This window comes from Scheffersomyces xylosifermentans (genome assembly GCF_036884685.1).
Source record: "Scheffersomyces xylosifermentans strain CBS 12540 chromosome Unknown RJT20scaffold_1, whole genome shotgun sequence".
NCBI lineage: Eukaryota > Fungi > Ascomycota > Pichiomycetes > Serinales > Debaryomycetaceae > Scheffersomyces > Scheffersomyces xylosifermentans.
In genome coordinates, this window is record NW_027042939.1 from 2200532 (window position 1) to 2218920 (window position 18389).

Genomic DNA, 18389 nt, shown 5'->3' on the forward strand with positions numbered 1-18389 from the left:
ATATTATTAATTCTGAGCGTAATTAATGCAAATGTCAGTATGGATATGTTGCGATGGGTTAAAAATTAGAAAATACACGTAATAGGGGACATCGTGGAGTATGCTTCAAAATATGGCCTAAATGATGACAATAATAATAATTATAACAGGGTTGAGATGAGTTCGCAAGATCATCAAGTCGCACTCAGTGCAATTGTAATAACTGCCGAAAGCTTTCCGTGCTATTGGCTAAGGTAGACGTCTTGGATCTTCTCGAAGATAAGGTAATTCTCTGCCTGGATGATAACGAAATTTGAGTGCACCATCAATTCATTAATTGTAGAGTCTCTAATCGCGCTAATTTTAACTTCAGTATCTCTTCTACACATCTTCAATTCTGGCACAATGCTGTTCCTCGAAGGCAATCTGCCAGCAAAAAATAGTTAGAATTAGATGAGCGCCAGTATATCCGACATTGATCCACATTAGCCACCCTGGCCTTCCTCTTCCCGAAGCTAACCTTCCCTTGAACAAGTTTTTCGACCCATTCCTCCCGGTTACCTCAACCCATCCTAACCACCTCGTCCCGTCTAAACTCCAGATTCTTGGCCACCTCAACCTAGGCTCCGTTGTGATTCCTCCCTTCCATATCGGGATGATTCATAATCATACCCATCAGACACCCTTTCGACACCGCCAACGTAAAATCCCGCATCAAATCCTAGCCATCTCTTCCGGATTGGGCTACTAATGTCGGCCGCTTCTGCAGCGGCCACGCATTCTGTCCTTTTTTTTCACCCGCAAATGTCCGAAAAATTGTCCACCCTTCTGCATTGGGATCCATGGAACATGACAATAATAATGGGTGGAAAATGGGATGGACTTAACATATTAGCATATATATACAAACCTTTCTTGCCAATTGATGTTTAAGTCCAGGATTTGTTCATTTTCCAGAGGATTCATTTTAAGATTCAAGGTCGTATTTTGGATTTTGAATTCGAATTTTTAAGTTGTTGCAAACCTGTTGAAGAGGAAAACAGAGTGAGATTGAATAATCAAGCCTAAATTCCCAATTGCCGTGCGCTAGCAAGTACCTATTCATACCAACCAAACCAGTTCACACTATCCAGTGATACAATTCACGAAATCACTAGTAGCCCGTTCCGTTCTATACTATGATATTATAGTTCGTCCCATTCCATTTCATTGCTTTTCTTTTCAATTATTGTACCATCCCAACGGTCCCATTGCTGAAGCCGTTTTCATCAATAACCATTGAAAAATCTCGAAAGATGTATTGTAAGTATCCTAATTAACAGTAAAAATCCTTGGTAAGAACTATTTCATGGAGTATTATCACTTATTACAAGTTCCGAAATAGAACTAGCGAAACTTTCATTGCGTTGCCTTCATCTGTTTTTCTTTAGTGGAATTCTACCATAATAGTTTGATGTCATGGATCATACCCAAAGTCAATTCAGCACTTACTGAATTACTCTGGACTAGTCCAATTCTAGAGCACATTACTAACATATATTTTAGCTAATATCGTACTGTCTTCAAATTCCAGCATAAAGAGCAATTCCAATTATATAACGTCAAACGGCTCCACCGCTGGTACCTCAAATACACCACTAGTCGTCCGCACGTCAAAGCAATGGGTTCTTCCACCCAGACCCAAGCCAGGTAGAAAACCCGTGTCTGGCAAGGACTCTAAGGAGAACACTTCATCCCATTCATCATCGACCCCATCGCCAACTGGCCCATCCATCGGCGCTACCAAACAAACAGATCGCCGGAAAAAGTGGCTGAAAAAGTCAACTTCTCCAACCGACGACATTAACGACATTTATCCGTCTGTAAATGCTGTCTCTTCCATTAATAATGGTGTTAGAAAGCAGACACTGATTAGTCCCTCCAAGCCATTGGCACTGCTGAGCACTGCCAGTCACAGCATTCACACAGACCACCTTAACCAACCACCAAGAAGCAATTTTATACCGATCTCAACTTCGGTAAAGACAAATGCCCTCTCGGCCTCAGCATTAAATAACGGAACATTTTCCAATGGCTGCAACGCAGACACTACAAATTCAGTAATAATGTCGTCATTGGCTAAGAATGTACGTGTGATCGATGCTGAAAACTTGTCCTTGAAATCCCATCTTTTGTCGTTAATTCATGAATACAAGCACTTGAAGGACTTGGTGCTTAACCACGAAGTGCCTATCGCCGATCTTGAAGAAGCCGATGAGTTAGACAAGAATGTACACAAAAGATCATATACTGAGATCGAGATCAAGGAGCAACATGAAAGAGATGGCGATGATAGTATTGATACTGGTCTCAAAAACCAAGCAATTGCACCACAAAATAACATTATCAATGAAATTAATGAAACTACCATTGATGAATTGGAGACTTTCATCACATATGATGCTGTGCCAGTGAACACCACTACATCTACCAAGAGCTCGAAAAAGAAGCGTACTCATAAGAAGTTTGCCCATTACAAAGACTTTGAAAAGTTGGATACCGTTGAAGATTCCGATATGGAAATCGACTTTGAAGATGAGGACGAAGACGACATTGATAGCCCTTCTTCATCTGGGTTATTGTCTCGTACTACCTCGCCATCGTCTGACTTTGAAAGTAATTCGTTGATGAGCACGTTGACCCGTTCCACGACAGTCTCTTCAATTAATACCACTACTCAATTCCCTCTTTTGGATAAAAAATCGGGATATCCTTTTAAGATCGGAAGAAATAACTTCTTTGAGTTGCCCAAATACGAAGAGGAGGACTTGGGAGATTATCAATTCAAATTTGATGACGCCATGAATACGCCATCCACTCTTCAGTCATCGTTGCCAAGTGACCAAGACCAGTACAACATGATCAATGACTTCTTGGAAGAGAAGCTTCTTAACAATGACTTCCACTATTATGTGGAGAATGACAATAATGATGACATGAAGTGGTGATCACACCGACAGTAAAAGTTAACGTATATGAAAAGAAATTGGAAACATCTTTCTGTCCAATGGCAAATAAAATCCAGACAATCCAAAACTTAAAAGTTAGTGCTAATACTTTTTGCCTTTGCTCTATTCACTACTACTTCACTACAACTACAGTACAACTACAACTACTATTCCTATTCAAATTATTTATTGAGCAGCTATTGGAAAAGGAATATTTCCAATAGTGTTAATGTTCACGGTTTTTTTTATTACGGTCTTGCACTATTATGCCTTTGTTTTATTTTTATATCAGTCCAAGAAACATCGACGTCTTTATTGTTTCTCTCTCTGGGCTTATGGTTTGAACTTTTATTTATTATCCTGCTTATTTATTCATATGTGAAATACTAACGACGCTACGTATTACTATTCAGTCTTGCACCACCTTATAAACCTACATACAAATATATATACACGTATACGGTAGTTCCAAAGTGATGAACCAATTGTAGCTATGTGAACAATTTTTGTCATTAAAAAAGACAACCTTCATGAAAATTCCATAACAAGGAACCTATTTTATCCATGGATAATGATAATTCAGGGCCAACCGTCATAGTATCATGATTAGCATGATTAACCCGATAATCCCCATATTAATTGCCACTTGAGGCAAAGAGGTGGTTGTTTGCACCCAAATTCATCTAATTCAGCGGTCACGTGCAACTAGTGAAAAATTCATGTGCAGTAATCTCGGTATTTGTACACTTCCTCCGTTTCTCTTATCTCATTGCCATACGTCATCAGTGGCATCCAAGAAGTGGTCACGCTAGCCTAGGACGTGTCTCTGTCACTAACTCGGATTATGGAAAAGAAGCGGCTTGATATTGTGACCTGGCTCACTGATAGAGTCATTCATACTGCTGTCTGGCTGCCACTTCTGCATCGATATTAATGACCGTAAACAGCAACTGCCTTTTTCCCATCAGACAGTTTTGTAGGAATTTTCAGGAACGGGATCGTCGGTGGTTAATTTCCGGAAATGTCCGCGTATTTCACAAGTTTGAAGTCGGAGACTGCATGGTGCGCACAATCACCCGCGCCAACCTAATCTGCGGTCCCATTGTTAGGGGGTAAACAGGGGTTAGTGGCTCTCAACCGCATATAGATATGATTATTAGGCTTATCTTATTATTAGTCTAATTTAACTAATAACTGTAAATGCTATACCAATTTCGCAAGAAAGAAGACCGAAGAGTAAGAAACCCTGCAGTGTCTGAAAAAAAGGCTCCTCCAAAAAGCAGTATAATGTGGTTGCAAAATACGAGGTGGGAAACCTAAGAAATACAAGTTATAGTCCTGACATCTGTCTTAATCCAGGAAGAGGATTAACAATCTGATACCATGCCTTCTCCGAGTGACGAATTGGCAAATCTAATAAAGTGGGGATTCTGGTTTTAAGATAGTGGATAATGGAGTTCCAAGATATGTCTGGTTTCTTTGCTTGGACTTCTTTTGTGTTTCCGTTTCGGCTCCAGACATTGCATTGACTTTGGGTGTTAATGTGATACAAATTACATGGGGTCTTACCTTGGTGTTGATGTTACGTTCAGTAGGAGCTGTTATCTTTGGCTTAATAGCAGATTATTATGGAAGAAAAATCCCCTATATCATCATTTGTTTTCTCTTTATTGTCGTTGAACTTGGTACCGGTTTCATCCAGAATTATCACCAATTCTTGGCCGTTCGTTCCCTTTTTGGAATACTAATGGGAGCTATGTACCCTGTTGCTAGTGTTACAGCTTTGGAAAACCAGCCAAATGCAGCAAAGTCTGTTCTTCTGGGTTAGATTTTACCTGGATACAGTTTAGGTTATATCTTCGCCATGGTATTCTATAGAGCTTTCCAAACCACATTTAAGGAAGGAGAAGGGTGGCGTTCTCATTTCTGGTTCAGTGCTGGCCTTCCAGTTATATTAATAGTGTGGAGATCATTCTTTCCTGAATCGGAAGCCTTCCTAAGATTAAAGGAATCTAAAAAGAAGTTGAATACTGATAACGAGAAGGGTGGCTTCTTTTCCAAAATTGACACTAGTGTGTGGATCACTATTAAAACAGAATGGTTAATGTTCATATACTTAGTCATTTTTTTGACAGCATTTAACTTTACAACTCATGAATCCCAGGATTTGTATGCTACATTATTAACCAAGCAGTATGGCGTTGGTCCTGATCTTAAAACAATCATTGTCGTCGTCAGTAATCTTGTTGGAATAGTGGGAGGTATTGTTGTTGGTTCTTTTAGCGAGTTATTTGGTAGAAGACTTGCCATCATTATCTGCATGATTTGGTGTGGGGCATTTAGTTATCCTGCGTTCTTTGATGCAAAGACCAACTCGTGGGCATATTCGTTATTAACTGGAGGTGTTATGGGCGCTTGGGGAGTTGCTCCAATCCATCTATTAGAGTTAGTGAACGCCTCCCATAGAGCTTTTCTCTCAGGTGTTGTTTATCAACTAGGTAATCTTGCGTCATCTGCTGCAAGTACAGGTCAAGTTAGGTGAAAGGTTCCCAATTGAAGGTGCTGCTCCATTGTGTCTGGACCTGGTGAGTTTCCCCGTGTTGAGTCAAATTAAGCCGCAGGCTCCACTCCTGGTGGTGCCCTTCCGTCAATTCCTTTGAGTTTCAGTAGCAGCAGGCAATTTATGCCAATGGAACATTGGCGATTGCTAAATTGAACAATAGGGCCAACTTTACGTAGTAGTTTTCGTTTACGGGTTCTGTACTATCCGTATTTGCATTATAATGTCTTTCTCCTTTTTTCTATTTCGTCTATGAATTTACAGTTGTAGTGCAGCTGTCTGCTTAATTAACGACGTTAAAACCCTTTCCTCCTTCAAGGAGAACATTTTCAATGTTTTTCAAGGCTTCCACAGCAGTGTGGTTGAAATTCTCGACAGTTGAAGCACCAACATGTGGAGTTAAGATGACATCGTCTCTGCCAAATAATTCCGGATGAACCGATGGCTCCTTTTCGAAGACATCCAAGCCGGCAAACAAGACTTTTCCAGATTTCAAGCCATTTACCAAGGCCTCTTCGTCCATAATAATACCTCTTCCGATGTTGATGATTCTGAATGGGTTTTCAAATTCCTCTATGACCTTGCCGTTGATCAAATGCTCGGTCTCGGGTGTAGCTGGACATGCAATGACTATTAAGTCGGCAAATGCCTTTGTATCAAGTATGTTAGCGTGGTAGGTAGCGTTATAGCCTAACTTGGACTCTTCCTCTGCTGACAACCTGTTTCTCTTAACATAGTGAATGTTCATACCCAAATCAGACAATTTCTTACCAATAGTTTTACCTATGTTTCCAAAACCAATAATGACAGCTTCATGTCCCCTAGGGTTCAAATTTCCTCTGTTATTAGTGTATTCGCCAAAAGCATATCCTTGACCATCTCCACTAACAACTGCTGTCCCATGCAAGCTGTCAAAGTCCTTGGTTTGGTCTAACAATTTTCTAACTTTAACGGTATGGTTGTTCTGTGGGTTCAAGAATCTCAGGAAAATGTTGAATCTACGGAAAGATACGAGTGTATTGTATAACACCAAATCAGCAACTGGTTCAGCAGCTCCAGTGGATGGCACATTTGTCAAAATGATATTCTTATTTCTCATTGTTTCACCATCATAGCCGTCGTAACCAACAGAACAGATAGAAATCACCTTTAAACTAGGTGGAGCATTCTCCAAGATCTTATCACGGAAGCCTCCCAATGGAACAAAGCCTAACCATGCACCGTAAATGGCCTCAATGTCCTTAAAGTCGGTCTCAAACTTTGTTACCAACTCGTCTACAGTGGTAAGCCTATAAGAAATACATTCAAACTTGGTTTCGAAGCTCTTGTACTCTGCAAGCGATTTGTTCAAATCACCGATGAACAACACCTTTGGTTTACTTCCAGTAGTCATCGTTTCTCGTAACTTCTTCCAAAATTTAAATACCGAGAATTTCCTGCTCTTCTTATCTAGTATCTATCGAATCTAAGATTGAGCAACCACGTTATAAGACAAACTTCAGACAACAACAGCCTCTCGTTACTTTATAATTCTTCACCAAGCCGTAATTTTTCAGTTCCCTGTTGCCTAATCGGGCAAGTGAAGCGAAATACAATCGTGGGAGCGGAAAAATGCCGTAAGGGAAGAAGTAAGCGATTGAAGGCACGTAAAAGTATGGAAGCAAACAAGCATCTGACATGAAAGAGATCATAGAAATGGAGCTTGGTGGTTATCAGATTTAATGAAACTGTGGATGCCGATTCTTAGGGGGGTTTGGGATGTTTTTGGAAAGAGAATATGGTTAGAACACCCTTGCCGCAACGTAATGTTCATTTTTATGGAACATAATGATACCAAGAATTGATTATGCCACAGATTAGATTTTCCCTACAACCTAGGATTGTTCTTGCGATTTCCAATTAAGACATATACACCAAGTAATTTATGTAATGGATTTATTTATCTACAGAATTGTCCAATTCCCGGTCTGCCAGAGAAGGTTATATGTAATTCGGACGACGGCCCTTAATATAATCTTTTACCAATTGAATCAGCCCTAAGATGAAGTTAATTAACAATGACATTCACTTCGACTGCGCAGTTGAAGTCGGATCTGCTCTCTTAAAATAACTCAAATTATTTTCTTGGATTCGTTTTTTTGCATTCACTGCCAGAAATGAGTTGGAATAAAATTTACATAAAATATACGAACTACTAGCTGCAACTTTGATTGTGTTCTTGTCATACGCATTTTCGGGTATCTACTGATAAGAGCTAAAAAGTTACATACCCAAGAAATAGAGCAAATTTCACCAGAAGACCGCATCAGATATTTTCAAAAGACAGTTGCAAATGTGGTCGTACTACCTGGGGATTTTAATATTTTACTCTTGCTATGAATCTAACTTTTGATACTGAACAAGTGCGGGACCCCACGACACGTTCACCTTTGACAAGAGAAAATTGGCAGACCTTGCACAGCTATTTAAAGGGAATTTCTATAGCTTTAAATCTTACCTCGATAAACCCTCGCATTCTGCTATGTGATATGTTGAGATCCAAGATTGGCTCTAATTGGCTAACGTCTACAATTAAAAAAGATCTAAATCACCTAGTTGCATTGTGATACCATAATTTTAATCGCCAAAGGGTTTGCTCTTATCAACTCCTGCTACCCTTTCCTTCTGTAGATTTATTCTCTCCATATATAATACGTTTCTTGTCAACTGTTCGTCCTCATAGAATTCTAGATAGTTACTCCATATTTGAACACGTGACTTTCATCTCGTTGGATAATTTCGATCAACCGATCCGGAAAAACTCGATCGATCCCGCAAAGAAAACCAGCACTGTCCCCCACATCACCTCATGAAAAGTCCCATCACGTGATACAACACCCGCCTGCCGGAACTACCTTCTTCCGTTTTGATAAAAAGAAATGAACACGAGTGATTCTGAATCAACCATAGAAAGTAGATCCACAGACAAAGGTCACACAGGTGAGAGAATATCGAGTTGTAGCTGTGGAGACAATTGTGTGAACCAACATTATTGACACAAAACTACTGACATTGTTGATTTCCTGTAGCTTGTGCTTGATACAACTATAGAGAACATTGTACGTTTGCTTATACACGCATATTGTTGTAGACACAGCAGAGAACAGAGTATCTTTAACTCAAGAACACCAGTGAAGGAATACCAAGAAACCCCTTTTTGACTGTAAGGCACCTTTCAGGAACGGCATCTACTACTTCTTTTCACATCTATATATTTACATAGCTGTATATCTATAAATAGTGAGTCGCTTATAATTTCTTGAACCGCCCTAGGCTAACTTACCTATTCAAGCATCTCCATTTTTCGTTATTCACCCCATTAATTATCTAACATGGAAGCAATTGAATTCCCCATTACCATCCCGAACCAGGCCAAAGTAGACCACTTCATCTACATCGCTGCGGCCGTCCTGATCGTGGTTTCACTCCTAGTCGGTCTAGTCTCAGACTCTTTGGTCAACCTCGTATATACGTTTGCTGGTCTCACGGTATTGACCTTGGTTGTGGTGGGTCCAAATTGGCCGATTTACCAGTCCGAACCCAGTCTTGAATGGTTGCAGATAGAATTATAGATCCGGAGCCCAACCCCAGATCACGCTACATAGACCATTTTTCACCCACACCACCTACCACCACCGACCACCAACATCCTCCCTTCAAATATACGACCTACATGACCTACATCCGCATCCACCATCTTCTCTGCCACGCGATGGCCCCCAAACACTCGCCCACCTCGTCACTGCACATCATATGTCTAACCTGGAACCGTTGGGGTCAACCTTCTTTGGTTCTCGAGTCACCGAATTTGCATGGGGCCTAATTCTCGGTACTGAAAAATTTTAGGCGGGCCATGTTCTGTAGCCCCACAAAACGGGTTAGTGGGCTTTTGTTATGTGTTTATATGTGTTTATATGTGATGGATGTGTTGGATGTTGACAGCCTGCGATGAGAAAGATATATAAATAGGGTAGAAGTCACAGTAGAGCGCAGCTGTGTATAGTTCTAGTCATCGTAATAGTTTGATATTATTATTATTATTATTATTGTTATTGTCTTATCTTGTATTGTTTCTGTATAGTTGTGTAGTAGCATAAATTTACTACCAATCACTACTGGCTATACTCAGATCATTCACACCGTTTTTGCTATACTAGTTGCTATCAAGTTAACCCTTGCTATTTGCTATATTACTTGCGGCCCCTAGCTTCATTTCTCCTTTTGCTTCCGATTAATTCCATTTTTCACCCATTCTTCACCGCATCCAGCTCGTCATGACCACCTCTCTCTACGACAGCTCCGAGCTGCTTTTCCTCGGGTTCGATCTCTCGACCCAGCAGTTGAAGATCATCGTCACCAACGAGAAGCTCGCAGCCTTGAAGACCTACAACGTCGAGTTCGATGTGCTCAACAAGGACGTCTATGGCGTCCACAAGGGTGTCATTGCTATTGACAACGAAGAACACAAGGGTGCCATCGTTTCCCCAGTTTTCATGTGGTTGGACTCGCTTGACCAGATTTTCGAGGATATGAAGAAGGATTCGTTCCCTTTCAACAAGGTTGCTGGTGTTAGTGGATCTTGTCAACAACACGGTTCTGTTTTCTGGTCCAAACAAGCCGAAGCCGCTTTGGCCGAATTGCAAGCTAAGTCTACTTTGACCGAACAGTTGAAAAACGCCTTCACCTTCAAGCACTCTCCAAACTGGCAGGACCATTCCACCGGTAAGGAGTTGGCTGAGTTCGAGAAGATCATCGGTGCCGATAACTTGGCCGATATCTCGGGTTCCAGAGCCCATTACCGTTTCACCGGTCTTCAGATCAGAAAATTGGCTACCAGATTCAACCCAGCCAAGTATAATGCTACCTGGAGAATCTCATTGGTGTCTTCATTCTTGGCCAGTGTTTTGCTCGGTAAAGTCACCACCATCGAAGAAGCAGATGCTTGTGGTATGAACCTTTACGATATCAAGGCTGGTGACTTCAACGAAGACCTCTTGGCCATCGCTGCCGGTGTCCACCCAGAATTGGACAATGTCAAGAAAGACAGTCCAGAATACGTCGCTGGTGTAACTGCTTTACGTGAAAAGTTGGGTAAGGTCCGTCCTATCTCTTACGAGAGTGAAGGTAAGATTTCTCCATACTTCGTGGACAGATACGGCTTCAACCCAGAGTGTCAGGTCTACTCTTTCACTGGAGACAACTTGGCTACCATCATTTCGTTACCTCTTGCACCGAACGATGCCTTAATCTCGTTAGGTACATCCACCACAGTGTTGATTATCACCAAAAACTACAACCCTTCGTCTCAATACCACTTGTTCAAGCATCCAACAATGCCAGACCACTACATGGGTATGATCTGCTACTGTAACGGTTCCTTGGCCAGAGAAAAGGTCAGAGACGAAATCAATGAGAAATACAACGTCAAGGACACCAAGTCTTGGGACAAGTTCAACGAAATCTTGGACAAATCCCACTCTTTCAACAACAAGTTGGGTATCTACTTCCCATTGGGAGAGATTGTTCCTAATGCTGCTGCACAGACCAAGAGATCTATTTTGACCGCCGAAAATAAGATTGTCGATGTCGAATTGGGCGAAAAGAACTGGGTGGAGGATGATGATGTCTCCTCCATTGTTGAGTCCCAGACATTGAGTTGTAGATTGAGAGCCGGCCCAATGTTGAGTGGAAGTGTGAAGACAACTGCATCTACTTCTCCTTCTCCACCACCAGAAGGAGACGACAAGCAACACTTGCACCATGTCTACAAGGATTTGGTCGACAAATTCGGCGAGTTGTACACCGATGGAAAGAAACAAACCTACGAGTCCGTCACTGCCAGACCTAACCGTTGTTACTACGTCGGTGGTGCTTCCAACAACGGAAGTATCATTCGTAAGATGGGTTCCATTTTGGCCCCTCTCAATGGTAACTACAAGGTGGAGATTCCTAACGCCTGTGCCTTAGGTGGAGCCTACAAGGCCAGTTGGAGTTACGAATGCGAGGCCAAGAAGGAATGGATCGCCTATGACAAGTACATCAACCGTTTGTTTGAGAAGAGTGACGGAATGGAAAAGTTCGAGGCTGAAGACAAGTGGCTTGACTACTTCACTGGAGTTGGCTTGTTAGCCAAGATGGAGAGCGAATTAAAGCACAACTAGACTTGGGGATAATAAAAACACAACATACTAGCATAGATCTAGTGTGATATAAGTGTATATTGTACAGATTGATTATAGAAACAGAAACCACAAATGCATTGTTAATAGAATTGGAATCATATTTGGAATGCAGAATTTGTAGAGAGTCATTGTAGCAGTACATTCTAACGTAAATAAATGGGTGCAAAATCTTTACTTTACCCCAGTCTTATTATTGCAAAAAGAGACTATCATGTTTAAGTTCAAACCAAGTAAGCGAAAACCTGGTCCAAAAGATACTCAACTCGTCGACTTAACAGGAAACCACCTTCCACCACTTCCTATGTTACATTATTCACGATATCAAAAGCTTTTACATCTATAGAGAAGTCATCATACTAAACCTTCAGCGCTACCATACATTAAATCTATACACAGTCCAAATTTTTCACTCTTACAAACTCTCGAATGTTCATGATCTTTATGAAATGGTAAGGTTTTAGTACTATTTAGAAGTAGTGTTGACATAGAAGTACCTGGAGTGATGCTTTCTGCAAAGCAAGTGTTTACGAGAACAATATCTTCCAGTTTAAAAACTGCGAAAGGCCAGAAGCGTTATGTTTCTAAGTTACTTACTAGAAATCCTGACAGTATAACCGTAGAAGACATTAAGTCTTCGTCGTTAAAAAATGACGAGGGAACGAAAGAAGAAACCGATGGCAGAGTCAGTTTGATAAAGGCAGTAAACTCATCGAATAACGCAGCAAAACAGGATTTGTTAAATGAGCTTATACCCAATTTCTCTCTATATTTTAGATTGGCACCTCGCGGTGAAGACATCGATAACCACATCATAAACTCCAAAGAGATTCTTGGACGTTTGATCGAGGTAAACCCAGGAAGAGTACTCCAATCATGGGAATTGTTCAAGACATTTGAAGATCGAATTCAAGAAGTAGACCATTTGCTCGTGAACAGAGTTTTGGAGAAATTACTTAATGGAGAGAAAGTGGATAGTACTGTTGAAGGAGAGGAACAAGATGAGAATGCCAAATTTAAGATCCCATTGGAAAACTTGGAGAAGGTCCATTATTTATTGACCAAATATATCCAACAGAATGGAAATGTGGATTATGTGATATACCAAGAGACTTTAGTAAGGTTAATAGACAGACTAATTGAAGATGAGTTAGTCGTGTTCGTTGACTTATTGCTTCACAATGATTTCTTGTCATTGGAGTTTTTAAAGAACTATTTTGGGGAAAGAAGCTTGAACACTGAGAGTGCTAATTACACCTATTTGTCGATCTTCAAGAAGATTTTCGAGACCTCGCCGGAAATGCTCACCAAAGAAGATTTAGTTTCATGTTTAGACTTAATAACCGATGCGAAGGGAATCGACGAAATTAATTCAAAGCAAGCCAAATTATCTACTGAATTGAACGAAGCCATTTCGGTTGGATATGAATTCACTCCAGTAGTGCCGTCGCGTTTGCAAGATGAGATTTTGAGATACATCGAGAGCTCTAATTTGGATTTGGACAAGTCTCCAGAAAGTCTACTCTTAAGGCTTAAAGTCATCGAGATATATGGAATGGAGAAAGACGACATTGATACCGCTCTAAAGCAATACCATTCCTATCAAACTCATGATAAGTTTGGTATTGAGTTGGTTCAGACAAAGTTATTGCAGGCATTTGCCTATCAAGCTATCAATCAAGATAACGAGACCTTTGTGACAGTTGCCGAAACATTGCAGCCAACCGAGTCTGAGGGATTACCTATCAAAGTACTTCAAATATTAATGATAGCACATTCCAATTTTGAGTCAGAGAAATCCTTGGATTACTATAACGACTACATTCAGAGGGTCTCAAAGGATCTCAATGAACATACAAAGAGGTCTCCAACGGGCTTATTGACTGAGTCCTTGATCTTGTCACTTCTCTTTGATAATGACAGAAACTTTGCATCTTTAGTGTTCGAGATGGCCATTGAAAAAGGGGTCATTAGCGACGAGCTTGAAATTAGTCACATCAAGAAGTTGTTCCGTGTTTATGGTGACTCCTTTGTCGGACAAGACGAAGAATGGGAGCACGCCAGGAAGAACTTGAAAAAGTATGTTTTGAATTACGTAAGGAATTTATAGACTTTCTACTTGTAAATAGACGCTACTATGATAATGCAAAAGATGTCATTGAAATGGAATTAATGCTGTCAAAAAGAGGGCTTAACACTTTAAAAAAGATTCAATCTTCGGAGTGACTCGTACTGAGTCACTTGTGAAAAACTATTCTGAGATAAGATAAATAGTATGTTGGAGCATTTTTCTACGAGCTCCTACATGTTTCCTGATTTTTCACTACACCCGAAGAAAAACAATCACGGTTCTTCTGAACTGTAAATTATTCACATGACGAGTATTCTTTCTTACACTCTACAAATGGCTGCAATAAATGAAGCTGCAATAAGCAAGGTGCAGAACCCCACCATCTCAAACTGATGGTGGTTAAACTGCCCAAAATGGTAACTCGATTCTTAGCCGCAACTATGGGTTCTGTCGCGCCAAATTGAATTCACTAAGCGTCGTGTCGGATCTTGTCCTCTGTACACCATTCGGCGGTAGTTACTCATAATTTGTAATTTATGAATTCGGTCTCCACAGAAATTCGTCATTAAGATGTCCCGATCTTATTCTCGATGTTATTCTCGGCGATTCTCGACAGTTCTCGCCATTCAAATGCTTAACCTTTGTATTGTGTTGACCTTCTTCAATATTATGCTTAGAATTAGAGGTTCTCACCATTCTCACCATTCTCACCCTTCTCACCAGTCTCGCCATTTATATTTGTTCCTTGCGACATTCCTGTGGATCTCGCTCTCGCCGATCCCACGAATCTCTCACTAATCTCTCACAGTTTCTTCCTAACAGACACTCCTGACTATGACTCAAACCAAAGCTTTGCCGTAATCTGCTCCCCTACATGCACACTATCCACACCGGAGTCCACCGCGATAAGCCCATCTAGCGCTATGGTTTGTACGGGGATTCTATGTTTTTTAGCAATTTTCATGCTCGCTCACTGAGTCATCCCCATAAAATAACCTCTCATGCCGTCAAGGAATCATTCTCCATTGTGCCTTGTGCCTATCACCATGGCTATCTCTTACTCATTTCTCAGTAAAAAACCATTCAACTCCTGGATTTCTCACTCACTTCTCATCTCATGTCTCACTTCTCACATACTTCTACCTTCTCTTCAAATCTCTTCTCTCTCACACACGCTCTCCCCAGAAACCCACCTTCTCTACGGGGAAAAATAAACCCATTGAAATTTTTCACCCGCCACAGAGAAACATCTCTCATTATAAATTCTTATAAAGGGCGGCTCAATTCTCAGTGAAAAAGTTGGAATCAGTTTTATTTGCAACAGTGGTATTTGTATTCTTTTCTTTTCAGTATTACCAATTATATAGAAAAGAAATCATATTTAAAACATAAACTCACATTCTAACAATGTCTTCGTCCCCAGTCATCCTCCACTTGAGAGCAGAAACTAAGCCATTGGAATACAGAGCAGCCTTGACCCCAACAACCACCAAGCAATTGCTCGATGCCGGTTTCCAGGTCTTTGTCGAAGAGTCGTCTCAATCGACTTTCCACATCGACGAATACAAGAAAGTCGGTGCCACCATAGTTCCTGAAGGTTCGTGGAAGGAAGCTCCAAAGGACAGACTTATCATCGGTTTAAAGGAATTGCCTGAAAACGAGACCTTCCCATTAGTCCATGAACATATCCAATTTGCTCACTGTTACAAGGACCAAGCTGGTTGGAAGGACGTCTTGGGCCGTTTTCCAGCTGGTAAGGGTACTTTATACGACTTGGAATTCTTGGAAAATGACCAAGGAAGAAGAGTGGCCGCTTTTGGATTCTACGCCGGTTTCGCTGGTGCTGCTATCGGTGTCTTGGACTGGGCTTTCAAGCAAACTCACCCAGACTCCGAGAACTTGCCTGGTCTTACTCCTTACCCAAATGAAGACGAGTTGATCGCCGAGGTTAAGAAGGAATTGGCTGTCGCCTTGAAGAAGACCGACGGTAAGTACCCAACCGCTTTGGTTATTGGTGCTTTAGGAAGATGTGGATCTGGTGCTCTTGACTTGTTCAGAAAAGTTGGAATTCCAGAAGAGAACCTTCTCAAGTGGGACTTGAAGGAGACCGCTCCAGGTGGTCCTTTCAAGGAAATCGTAACCAGCGATATTTTCATCAACTGTATCTACTTGTCTACTCCAATTCCTCCTTTCACTACTTTGATGGAATTGAGCGTTCCAGACAGAAAGTTGAGATCTCTCGTTGATGTTTCTGCCGACACAACCAACCCACACAACCCAATTCCAGTGTATACAATTGCTACCGTTTTTAACGACCCAACAGTCGTGGTCGACACTACTGCTGGTCCAAAGTTGTCTGTTTGCAGTATCGATCACTTGCCATCATTACTTCCAAGAGAAGCTTCTGAGTTCTACTCTAGAGACCTTTTACCATCTTTGTTGCAATTGCCACAAAGAGACACTGCTCCAGTGTGGACCAGAGCCAAGGCTTTGTTCGACAAGCACGTTGCCAGATTAAACGAGTAAGCAGATCATTGTTAACAGTAATGATCGGCAAAAAGACCCCAAAATTCAGTTCTTTATAAGTAATACAGCTTTTTATCTATCTTTTAATATACCATACGAAATGTTTGACGTTATATAACCAAGCCTTGTAGTATTTAAGCAGCCCATAACATTGAAATGGTTGCAAAATCTTTTACAGTCCTTTCAAGGATTATCATGGACATCATGAATTGGCTTTAATATCTAAGAAACTACATTTATATGAAATATCGGCCATTGACCAACATTTTACAACAACACAGCATTGTTATAACTATCAAGTACTATGCAACTATTTTATTAAACTCGTAAAAGTCCAGGTGTACTCTATATGAATGTAGATATCTATACTATATTACAATTTGATGGGAACATCTATTACCTCTACTCCAATGTAATGTTCACTTTTCTCTTCTTGTTCTTCTTTCCCTTCTTCTTTCCTCTCAACATGATTTTTTTGATCTCCTCTCCATCTGTTTCATATTCACTCTCACTGACAGCTCCATCATCCACACCATTCATTTCCCCAACAGTATTGAATCTTCTCTTCATGGTTTCAACCTTTTCTACATTTTCAGCACAGGCTGCCACACAGTTCAACCTTTCACCAGTGTCGTAAATTGCAACCTGATCTCTGACATTTTCAGACACATTCCAAACTACGATTTTACCATCCGAGGATACTGAGATCAAAAGTGGAATGCCATTGGTCTCAACTGGATCGTTGAAATATGTGAAACCCTTTATACGGTTGGTGTGTCCTCTCAACTGATAAACTGGAGTCAATGACTCAGCCTTTGAATCCCAAACCTTAGACTCGTCCTCCTTCTCTGCAAGAGATGAAACTATCTGCTCTTCGAAATTAAAGAAATCAATGGTACCATTACCATGACCAGTTACAAGCCATTCCTTACCTTCAATCTTAAACATGTCCAATGTCATCAAAGTGGAGGAGAATTTGACCTTCTTAACGATCTTGGCCGTTGAAGTCTTGTAAATGAATAATTGGTCCAATAATCCGACAACAAAGTAGTTTCCATCCACAGACCATCTGACGAATTCTCCGCTTTGTCCCAAATGGTCTTTACCCTTAATTTTAAGAACAGCAGCTTTCTTAGCAGTCATTAAGTTCCACAACCGTATAGTTTGATCCTGAGAAACTGAAATGGCGACTCTTCCTGTTGGGTGAATGGCCAAATCATTTACCTTGGCCGTATGTCCCTTCAATGTACTGAATGCTTCCCAATCCTTTGTTCTCCATATGATTATCTTACCATCTTCAGATCCAGATAACAACCACTTTCCAGATTTCTCAGTGGATTCTGGGTGGTCTGAAGAGATTTCCTTAGAAAACTCGAGAGATGTGATAGTACCCTGGTGACTCAATAAATGACCCAACTCCTTTCTCTTTTGAAGATCGTAAATTCTGATGTGCTCATCGTTAGAGCCTGTTACGAGGTACCTTTTGGCTATGTCCATAGATTTGATGGATAATGCATGTGCTTGGAAATGGAAAATTGGCTGGAAAATAGGCTCTTTTTCGGACTTTGGGTCCATTATGAGAGAAACACATAACAAATTGTGTTCGTAGGATCCTACCATTATACGGAATTGGATCGGTTTAGAAGAGTCAGATGCCCTCTTGAATGCAGATTGTTTCTCGTCTTTCTTTGGAGCTTCAACCTCAACAGGCGACGAGCTCTCAGCTTTGGATTCAGAAGCCAAGGAGACCTTCGTTTCCTTCTTACCTGCCATCTTAGAGTATACGTCGAAGTTAATAGGTATAAACAAGAAGCACGTAGATAAAGTACTATGGATTTTTCAATTTTATAGCGATGAGAAGGATGTCGCACAAAGACTGCAAATAATGTCGTACCTAGTTGACGACATTGTTATGATGTTTAGAGGACCCACCAATAGAAGGATGAAGTATGTTCAAGGATATGGGGAGATTTGATGTGAAAATGGAATTGGACAGCATGAAATTCATGTGACATGGAATAGAATTGGAGTACAAACTGCTTGGGATA

General features: G+C 40.8%; 8 protein-coding genes across 8 annotated transcripts; 6 read left to right on the plus strand and 2 right to left on the minus strand. All coding sequences in view use genetic code 12, as the record gives it.

The window, feature by feature from the left end:
- Positions 1 to 938: 938 nt before the first annotated feature.
- HAP41 (Hap41p) lies at positions 939 to 3213 on the plus strand. The gene is made up of 2 exons (XM_064916277.1): positions 939 to 1281; positions 1525 to 3213. Exons 1-2 carry the CDS (start codon positions 1275 to 1277, stop codon positions 2964 to 2966), a joined length of 1449 nt encoding a protein of 482 aa, XP_064777374.1. The 5' UTR covers positions 939 to 1274; the 3' UTR covers positions 2967 to 3213.
- A 1617-nt stretch (positions 3214 to 4830) lies between these two features.
- Positions 4831 to 5508, plus strand: RJT20DRAFT_4898 (major facilitator superfamily domain-containing protein; the record flags this gene model as incomplete). The annotated part of the gene is made up of 1 exon (XM_064920364.1): positions 4831 to 5508. One exon carries the CDS (start codon positions 4831 to 4833, stop codon positions 5506 to 5508), a length of 678 nt encoding a protein of 225 aa, XP_064777375.1.
- A 150-nt stretch (positions 5509 to 5658) lies between these two features.
- Positions 5659 to 7040, minus strand: RJT20DRAFT_15196 (glyoxylate reductase). The gene has a single exon (XM_064919059.1). The coding sequence runs from the start codon at positions 6917 to 6919 to the stop codon at positions 5810 to 5812; it is 1110 nt and encodes a 369-aa protein (XP_064777376.1). The 5' UTR covers positions 6920 to 7040; the 3' UTR covers positions 5659 to 5809.
- Positions 7041 to 8897: 1857 nt separating this feature from the next.
- Positions 8898 to 9411, plus strand: RJT20DRAFT_132465 (signal peptidase complex subunit; the record flags this gene model as incomplete). Its single annotated transcript, XM_064918142.1, has 2 exons — positions 8898 to 9071; positions 9130 to 9411. 2 exons carry the CDS (start codon positions 8898 to 8900, stop codon positions 9409 to 9411), a joined length of 456 nt encoding a protein of 151 aa, XP_064777377.1.
- A 119-nt stretch (positions 9412 to 9530) lies between these two features.
- On the plus strand, positions 9531 to 11842 carry XKS1 (xylulokinase). Its single transcript, XM_064916278.1, has one exon. The coding sequence runs from the start codon at positions 9840 to 9842 to the stop codon at positions 11724 to 11726; it is 1887 nt and encodes a 628-aa protein (XP_064777378.1). The 5' UTR covers positions 9531 to 9839; the 3' UTR covers positions 11727 to 11842.
- Positions 11843 to 12202: 360 nt separating this feature from the next.
- RJT20DRAFT_124553 (uncharacterized protein) lies at positions 12203 to 13881 on the plus strand. The gene has a single exon (XM_064916279.1). It carries the CDS (start codon positions 12250 to 12252, stop codon positions 13852 to 13854), a length of 1605 nt encoding a protein of 534 aa, XP_064777379.1. The 5' UTR covers positions 12203 to 12249; the 3' UTR covers positions 13855 to 13881.
- Positions 13882 to 15219: 1338 nt separating this feature from the next.
- LYS1 (saccharopine dehydrogenase (NAD+, L-lysine-forming)) lies at positions 15220 to 16450 on the plus strand (the record flags this gene model as incomplete). Its single annotated transcript, XM_064916280.1, has 1 exon — positions 15220 to 16450. The coding sequence occupies one exon, from the start codon at positions 15223 to 15225 to the stop codon at positions 16339 to 16341; it is 1119 nt and encodes a 372-aa protein (XP_064777380.1). The 3' UTR covers positions 16342 to 16450.
- Positions 16451 to 16640: 190 nt separating this feature from the next.
- Positions 16641 to 18126, minus strand: RJT20DRAFT_124556 (uncharacterized protein). Its single transcript, XM_064916281.1, has one exon. It carries the CDS (start codon positions 18112 to 18114, stop codon positions 16744 to 16746), a length of 1371 nt encoding a protein of 456 aa, XP_064777381.1. The 5' UTR covers positions 18115 to 18126; the 3' UTR covers positions 16641 to 16743.
- Between the last annotated feature and the right edge of the window lie 263 nt (positions 18127 to 18389).